The 9,706-nt window shown below is 37.4% G+C and overlaps 1 protein-coding gene across 1 annotated transcript in view; it reads left to right on the top strand.

Annotated features, from left to right (window-relative positions):
- The window catches only part of syn2b (synapsin IIb), a 137,309-nt gene that overhangs the window by 107,113 nt on the left and 20,490 nt on the right, over positions 1 to 9,706 (top strand). Inside the window, exons 6-9 of the mRNA XM_036559342.1 lie at positions 1,995 to 2,057; positions 2,226 to 2,368; positions 3,164 to 3,238; positions 6,114 to 6,216. Of these exons, the coding sequence (XP_036415235.1) occupies positions 1,995 to 2,057; positions 2,226 to 2,368; positions 3,164 to 3,238; positions 6,114 to 6,216 (384 nt within the window). The remainder of the gene's footprint in view (positions 1 to 1,994; positions 2,058 to 2,225; positions 2,369 to 3,163; positions 3,239 to 6,113; positions 6,217 to 9,706) is intronic.

Raw genomic sequence — 9,706 nt, 5'->3', positions numbered from 1 at the left:
ATGGCTGAGCAGAGCTAGTAATATTACTAGTAATATGACCTTTAATTTGTTTTATTTACTACGACAGAACAGCCCAAGAACTTCTCATGTGTTTTGCAGTAATTCCTTATGAGACTGAGTTTATTATCCGGTCCACAACTACAGTTTACTTAAGTGATTCATTAACCCTGCCTATCATTAATTTAGATGTTGCATGTCTCAAAGTCATTTGCTGTTCTCCTCCCTCTGTTGATAGATTTGATCATAAACCACACTGTATGAGTGCATACAAAATCCATCCAGTCCCTCTTTTTGAATATTTGATGTCTTTGCCCTGGAGATCCACTGTAAGTGCTTTGATATGGCTGTGCAGTTGTGAAAAAAATCTGCTTTGGTTTCATAAATCACTCAAATCTCTTTTGTATTTATTTGAAACAGAGTTCTTAAACAGAATTACGGTGCTGATAATATCGAAGAATTAAGAATGCAAGAAAGTCTGTTCAGTAGTTCCTGGTTCTTGTGAAATGGGATCACTGACCAGTGCTAATATTTACATACCATAAACATTAGCGTCAATCCAGGGCATGGACGACTAAAGCCAAACAGTAGACCTCTATTATACTGTCTGTAGATTTATTACGCCTTTAAGTCTTCATAAACACAGTGTTTTCATCTAGATATATCTGCTTCCTGGTCGTGTTGTCACCTTCAACTGAGTTAAACACTGATACAGGAGTTTGAAAGAGTTCAACCCACAATGTAATCAGTGTATATTAACATCACAATATATATTAATAGCCAAAACAGTCTAAAAGTATCTCGACACCCTTTTAAATAGTTAATTTTGCTGTATCCATTGCTGACACACTCACAGCTTGTATCATCTCCATAGAAAAGCACTGACGAATAAAATGGGATGTTCTGAAGAACCTACATGTGAGCCTAAGGTCACCATGCTCAATGCCAAATGTGGGCTAGAGGGGTATAAAGCCCCCAAGCATTGGGCTGGGGAGCAGTGGAATGCTCTTGTGGCTGTATGCAATCAGATCTTTATAGCAGTGTTCTTTAATCTAATGTAAAGCCTTCCCAGAGGAGTAGATGGGGTACAAAGCACAACCCACGTTACAGCAGAGCCAGTTTATGAGGAGCCTGGCCTCTTCATATTTCCACCATTAGGTCAAAAACAGGACTGCAAACAGGGAAAAACAGGGAGAGCGAGTCCTCAATGAATGGGGGTGAATGGAGCTAAATGGCTAAAAATGAACAGTCAAAATAGTTTAGAATCACTTGCCTAGAACTTTCCTTTAATTTTAGGAAGTAGAAGGATGTATTTCACTAAAAAAGCAAAGAAAACTCACCTGTATGTTTCCTTTGTTCTACAGCAAACGGGTTTTGGGCAGTACAACGCTCACATTACTGCTACTGAGTGCTGATTGGTTGGTGAGCGCAGCAGCTTATTGGCTGTTCTCGCTCACTGACGTCATGAACATACATCAGACACAGTAATAAACTCCTATAACTCGAGTTTAAAAGCTCTTAAAAATATAACAGCGGTTTTAAAATGTGTCCAGGAAATGAATGTATTCCTTTATATAAAAAATGTAGTATTTATAAACAATGACTTTACTCAGTTGCTCCATCTTAACCCATTTGTTTTGGACTCGCTCAGGAGCGCCCTCTAGCATTTGAGAAACCCAAAAGACATTACAGGGAGGTAATTCTCCTCTCTACAAGTTCTCTTGTTACAGTTATAAAATGTTCTTACACATTTTCACCAGAGAGGTCTCCAATTCCCCAAAACATACATAGTGCAGCTTTAAGGAAAAGTAAAGAAGTTTAATTCATAAAGATAACTTTCAAAGGGTTTGAATACTTTTGCAAGGGCTGACATTGAGCTAAACTGAGAATTTTAAAAAGTATACAAATTGTCTGGGAATGCAGCAAATGAAACAAACCACCTTCCTATTGAAAACAGGCAAGGTTGAAAGCAGTTTTTCTTCTGATGTGTTTTGCAGATTTCCATGCCTACATTCCCAGTGGTGGTGAAGATCGGACATGCTCACTCCGGAATGGGGAAGGTAGGTCACGAATTCTGAAGTAGAAAGTTTTACCTCTGATTTTGTTGCATATAGTACAGTAATAGCATATTTATAATTAGTAATTTATCATGTTGCTTTTTTTTACTTTAAAAGATTGACATAACAGCTCAAAAACGCAGAGTAATTGTGATGTTTTTCTCATAACAGGTTAAAATTGACAATCACAGTGACTTCCAAGACATTGCCAGTGTGGTTGCCATCACTCAGACTTACACCACTACAGAACCTTTCATTGATGCAAAGTACGATATCAGGGTCCAGAAGATCGGTACCGACTACAAAGCTTATATGTAAGTGCATACAAGAGTGACCAGTATGGTCTCTGAACACTTCTACAAACCTAACAGATAAAAGTCATTTTCATTCAAAGGGCTCTTTGAGTATAATGGTTCTATATAGAACCCATTTTCTCTACTAATGAACACTTAAAGAGCCACCTTTCTAAAGAGTGTATTGTAAAACAGTGTCTCAGGTATCAGGCAGTGTATTTATGACCATTTCATGTAAAACTCTTTGTGAGGGAGCTTTTAGATGTGGACGTCTGGTTCCTATCACCACCACTGTGAACAATTCTGACTTTGTAAGTTTCTCTAGAACAGAGCGTTTCACACCAAACCACTCTGAATGACCCTGCTTACATCATAACAAAAAAAAATTTATATTTATTTATAAAGCACCAGACAAGTAATGTAAAAACCATCCAGTTGCTGGTTCATTTACAACATTGTAACAATAAAATAAATGTTTTAAAGTCGTAGTTCATAGAAAAATAAAATGTACACAGTGTTCCTCAAATACAGTCGATCAGCTAAGACATGTTTGGTGTCTGAAGTTTGCTTGTTTAGTTTTGCACTTGAGCTACAAGACTAATGTAGCTAACAAGTAATGGAAGCTTATATCTCACCAATTAGCATTGTGCTAACCGCATGCCCAAATCATCACACTCTCTCCAGCTGCTAATCTCACTGAACAATTACTGTAAAGCACTGAGACATCAGACCTCAAACGACAGAGACATTTATTGCTTTCAGTGTTTCATAATTTTGATGTTTTTTGTTTGTTTGTTTGTTTTTGTTTGTTCACAGGAGAACATCCATTTCTGGCAACTGGAAGTCAAACACCGGTTCTGCAATGCTGGAGCAAGTAGCCATGACTGAAAAGTGAGTGCTCGTGTTCAGACACGTGGCCTGAAGTTACACGCGGCTGTAGTGGTTTACAGTTTTATCTGAGAAACATCTGGCATAGATATAAACTTCCTCCCGGCTGGGGAATAATGGCGTACCTGATTCAGAAATAATGATTGTTTGATTGAGTTTAATTGGGCACAGCATGTGTAAAATTCAGTGCTTTGAAGGAATTGCATAAAACACACCTGGACTTTGTGAATAAACATTTCGCTGCACACATGTACGAAAGTTCTATTATCAACAGAGTCAGACACGATAAATGTTAGAACATGTGTGTGTGTGTGTGTGTGTGTGTGTGTCTCAACTGTGCTCAGTTGTATGCAAAAGTTTGGGCAACCCTGGCCAAATCACATATTTTGTTGATATATTTCATTAAAAAGATGAAACACAACCACTGCACTATTTTTTACATTTCTGCAAATGTTACTTTATATTTGATTAACTTAAATAAATAAGCATTTTTATTATGTGCAAACATTGGAACACCCTTCTAGTATAGTCTAGTAAAATTGGCCCTAATTAACTTGTTAGGGCTCATTAGGCAGGTCAAGAATCATCATCGGGAAGTGTCAGCTGATCACAATTCCAGAGCGCAGTAAATTCTCTGGCTCTTCAATCCTTGTGCTGACCACTCAACAGCCGGAGCCTACTCTAAGGAGAACAGTTTAGCTGACACAGTAATGGTGGTTCACTGTTCTACTGTGACCAAACAAAGATTTCATGGAAGTCATCACATGGAGTCAATTTCTAAAGTGTGCAAAACAACATCTAGATAAAGACATTTTGCAAACGAGTGCTCTGGACTGATTACATAAAAATACAACTCTTTGGTCTCAATCACCAAAGGTATATTTTAAGACAAAGGAGCAGCATTTGATGAAAGGAACACCTTGTCAGCTGTTAAGCATGAGGATGGATCGATTATGCTTTGAGGTTTTGGGGCAGGCAGTGGGACAGGAACATTTTTACATGTGTAGATGGAGGGATTCCACTAAATTTCAGCAAATTTTTTAAGCAAATATGACAGTCAGTCAAGAAATTGAGGCTGAGGCTGGCTTCTACAACAGGACAATGATCCAAAACAAATCTTAAAGTCCACCATGAACTACTTCAAGAAATGCAAGCTGAAGGTTTTGGAATGGCCCTCACAGTTGCACATGCCATTTTTTCTATGTTTCAAGTACATGGGCACTGACATTTGCAGAAAAAAATCCATGTTTGTGAATAGTTTATTGCAAAGGTTGTGTTTACCTCTGTTTGCTTCAGAAATGAACAGAATATTTGGCCAGGAGTGCCCAAACTATATGTGCTGCCACTCGTAAATGATCAAAAAAAGGTTGTAGATAAATTTGAGCATAAATAAATGAAAGAGGACAAAGAAATGATATAAAGAAATGATAGAGGACATACAAGCTTGCAGTAACATTTACTAGCCTAGCCTAGTTTAACATTAAAAGAGAGCACAATTTCCTTCAGCGTATTCTTTCATTCCTGTACATTTTTGCTGTGTAATTCACTGTGGAATTTTTGGTGGTAAATGATGGGAAGATAAATCTAAAATAAACCAAACTTTAGCTGCATTTAAGCTAAAAGTTTTTTAAAAAGTGCAGTAAAAAGCAGTCAAACTGCAGCAGTCTGTAGGTGCTTTATTATCCATATGAAGAACTGCAGGATTTTATTTAGCTAACATTTACATGGAGTTAATGTGAATATTTTACAGAGATTTTAATTTTAAAGACAGAATCTTTGGTATATGTGCATTATTTACATTATTCATCTTTAGGCAGTATAATGCAGGGTGTCAGAAATCTGTTTTGTCATTGCTAGCGTATCATAACCCTTCTAAATATAAGAAAATGCATCTTTAATTTGGAAAAAATACAGCAAAAAATACACCTCAATGGTCACTGAGGTTGAGGTCAGGGTTCAGTTCGGTGCAGGTGTTGTAGTATTGAGCTACTGTGAGACAGAAGTTGGTGAAAATACCTCCCAAATGGAAGAATACAAATCTGTGTGTGTGTGTGCACATTACAATATGTGGCCTAACTCACCTTAGAATCCTTCCACCTTGTAATGTCAGTGCTCTTACCTCAAAAGGTCATTGGGCACTTTAGGGCATAACAGTTTTACAAGTAGCCAAATCCCACGCTGGAATTCAGAGGGATTAATTACTGTCTAGTCATATGGCCTTTAGAAATTATATTTCATATTTGCTTTTAGACCTACTGAGGTATTTTGATATAAACTGAGTGTGTTCTACAGTTTCTCATTAGGCTGAATGAATAACTCACTCTAAATGTAGTTATTGTGACATAAACTGAGTCTGTTCTACAGTTTCTCATTAGGTTGAATGAATAACCGGCTCTAAATGTAGGTATTATGATATAAACTGAGACTGTTCTATAGTTTCTCATTAGGCTGAATGAATAACTCACTCTAAATGTAGTTATTGTGACATAAACTGAGTCTGTTCTACAGTTTCTCACTAGGCTGAATGAATAACTCACTCTAAATGTAGTTATTGTGACATAAACTGAGTCTGTTCTACAGTTTCTCATTAGGTTGAATGAATAACCGGCTCTAAATGTAGGTATTATGATATAAACTGAGACTGTTCTATAGTTTCTCATTAGGTTGAATGAATAACTGGCTATAAATGTAGGCATTGTGATATAAACTGAGTCCGTTCTACAGTTTCTCATCGGGTTGAATGAATAACTGGCTCTAAATGTAGGTACTGTGATATAAACTGAGTCTGTTTTTCAGTCTGTTCTAGGTTAAATCTGTTTTTTGCCAGTGTTCTGTGAATTCTGCTCACTCTAGTGTCTTCTTCTTCTTTTCTCTATAGGTACAAGCTGTGGGTTGATGCCTGCTCTGAGATTTTCGGAGGGCTGGATATCTGTGCAGTCAAAGCCATACATGGAAAGGATGGGAAAGACTACATCACTGAGGTGAGGCTGACTCCAGCGGCATGATCACATCAAGTTTAATTCAGAAGGTGTTAACAGGCGCCAACAGTTTTTACACTGTTGCAGCACAGCAATAATGTCTTGAATAACATTTCCGTTTATTATTCCAACTTCATGCCATGCTTCCTTGAATAATGTAAAGAATAACAATGAAGTGAATTTCAAGCATATGTTGATGAATAGTTCAGCTGTTTAATAGGCCTCCACAAGACAAATGGAAATCTCAGAAGCTAGACAGGATGCTGCTAGAATATAAAACATTAATGCTTATTGCAAACATTTATCTGCAGGCAGCCATGCCTGGATGTCATTTGTAGAGTTTATTTAAGGCTGAAGCATGATCTCAATCCTCCTCAATTAGAATACAAGAGAACATGCGTAACGATTGTGGTTTTGTATTTTGGTGGGGCAGAACAAGAGGCGTTCACCACAGTGATTGTGCATGATTATTGCCAGTCTGCAGACATAGGGGGCGTATTTTTATGATGGTTTGTGGGGAAACAAATCATAAAACCTTATAATAAACATTTTGCACGTTTAGGGGGATTTCTGGCCTGTTTAAAACACAGACAGTTGTCTGGATACTGCCATATGATCATTTTCTAACAGAGAAAAAAAACACTGGTGATGTAACCCTTACTGAGTGCCCTCCTATTACCAGTGATGGACGAAGTACACAAATCATGTGCTTGAGTTAGAGTAGAGATACCCAAAGTAAAATATTACTCCAGTAAAAGTAGAAGTCCTCCCTTTAGACCTCCACTCAGGTAAAAGTACAAAAGTATTTGCCTTCAAATGTACTTAAGTATCGAAAGCTAAAGTACTAACCGATTAATTATGACTCTAATGTTCTATTACCATTTTTGTAACAAGACTTTTGATTCATTAACTCATTTTAGGTGAAAATACTCCAGTGACACTCTTGGTAAACCAAACTTTTAATAGAATGTCATTAATTAGTCTGACACTGATGTCTATTAAAATTATCATAAGCACAAAACACTGAAGGCAAACAATTTCCATTAGGTAGAACCAAGTGGCAAAGTTTCAGTTTAAGATTTATTTGCAACTTTTATTTGCAGTTACAAGGTTAAGTTTAATAATAATAATAATGCTTTAAACACAGGTTCAGGCATATGTGTACATATTTCTATATTGTGGTCTATTTACACAAAGTTAGGTTAGAGTCAGGAGTTTTCTCCATCATTTATGTTGGCACAGACACTCCCAAAATTTTACGCTGCTGCACTGTTGTTGAACCGTATGCTTGCAGTGGGACGGTATGTACAACAGGTCAAAACAAGCTCAAAACAAAGCGCGTGATGTACGCTGATTGGTGTTCTTGCCTCACACTTCTTTCATTTTGACATGTTAGGTTTTTATACACACATAAGCCAAATGGAACGACAGATTTCGCATAATGTAGTGGAGTAAAAAGTAAGATATTTGACTTTGAAATGTAGTGGAGTGAAAGTAAAAAGTCACCCAAAATGGAAATACCTCAGTAAAGTACAGAAACACACATTGTCAAGGTCTACTTTTGCCATTAAAGGGAAACTACACAGATTTTGCAAAATTACTTAACTATTTAATGGTTAAGATGTGAACAAAATCATTCAGAGTGGTTTGGTGTGAAATGCACCTTTCTAGAGAAACTTACGGTGTCAGCATTGTTTACAATTATAGTACTAGGAACCAGACGTCCAAAGCATTTAATGGCTCAAAAAGCTACATCCTGCTAAGGTATTACACAAAATTCCTGGCCTACTTTAAACTATCTGTTGTAATCTAAAACCTAACAGTGTTATTTGCACAGTGGCTAACAACAGCTAATTTATTTCACTCACAAGTGTTTCTCACCTTGATTCCAGTTTCTGTGGTGGAAAATACAACAGAGGGAACAGTAGTTTTCTTTAGCAGCTGCATTTGAAGAAATAAGCTTTGCATTTTTTCACTGGTCTTGAGCAAGTTAGTCTTCGCTGGTAAAGTTGTTGGACTTCGGTATTTGTGTGTAGTTTCAAAACAGTTAGCTGCAACTTCAGGATTTCTGGTACTTGTAACAGCAACAGAAGAAAATGCACAATCCTGTATTTTCTCCATTTATTTGTGCATCCTGGTACAGCGCAGTTCACCACCACTCTGAACAACTAACCAGGGAGGTGCAACTCTGATCTATCGTAGCTCCTCTGATGAGTAACGAGTTTTGTTGATACCGTGCAACGCAACACCGCCAACCCAAACAACATGAAATGTGTGCAGGACAGAGAGGTACATGCATGGCATTGAAAGGAAAAAATAGTACCCAAAGAAAACCTATTTTTCAAATTTAGCACCATTTTCTATTTAGCTCATTTCACAGCAAACCACTCTGAATGATTTTGTTTACATCTAAACCATTAAATGATTAAATAATTTTGTAAAATTGGTTCCCCTTTAATGTCACAAAATCACATATAATTCTTTGTTAATATCAGCATGGAGGGAGTACGAAAATCTGTCCCTTCAAGATTTTGTGGCTTCTTCTATCATCTCTCACCTGTAGTTTTGGGGAAGTAAGAAACAATGCATTACTCATTACTTCTCTCAAACAATAAATGAGACTACATATTAATTCCTGGAAAAAGCTTCACGACTCATTACTTCTGTGTTACTCATTGAAACCCACACAAATCTGTACCAACTGGAAAGTACAGTACTTTCAGTATCTAATTTAGAAAGAAGAAGCCAATCACAGGTCAGTCCCTGTCCATGCCTTTACTCTGAATACAGCCAGCTATGCTGATTAAAATGGTGTACAGCTGAGGCTGTTTGAAAACCATGAAACTAGCCAGTTAGACGGTCCAGAAACAGCAACTGTTCCTAACAGCAAGTGAGCATTCAGCTGGAGCTCGAAATAGCTGGAGATGTCAGCTACAAACAGGGAGCGTGTCTTATCCTAAATGAAAATCTATTTTTATGATAAGTATGTTCTAGTAACACATTTTACAATGAAAATTACAACAGAAAGAAAAAATGCTGGTATTCCTACCTGAATGACCTGAATCTTGCTATCTATGGGGAAAGTTCATGAACAAGCTTTGACAAGTTGAACAAGTTGACAAAGCCAGCTAGTAGTGCTTGAACAGTTAAAGCAGTTGTAGATACCTGTTGATTGATTATGATGACTTAATTGGGTTTATATATTCCAGGCAGTTGACATGGGGTTACTATGGAATTCCAGCTTGTTGTTAGGGCATTTGCTGGGCACTTGTCCGGTGGGTGCTTGGTCATTGCTGTGGTATTGATAGGTAGTTGCTAAGGTGTTGATAAGTGGTTGCTAAGGTATCCCAAGTGGATGCTAAGGTGTTGCTGGGCCATTGCTATGGTATCCCAGGTGATTGCTAAGGTGCGGCTAGGCTGTTGCTATGTTATCCCAGATGCTTGCTAACATGTTGATAAGCGGTTGTTATGTTATGCCAAGTGGTTGCTAAGG

Source organism: Colossoma macropomum, unplaced genomic scaffold (genome assembly GCF_904425465.1).
Source record: "Colossoma macropomum unplaced genomic scaffold, Colossoma_macropomum, whole genome shotgun sequence".
NCBI classification, from domain to species: domain Eukaryota; kingdom Metazoa; phylum Chordata; class Actinopteri; order Characiformes; family Serrasalmidae; genus Colossoma; species Colossoma macropomum.
This window is presented reverse-complemented; position numbering and strand designations above follow the sequence as displayed.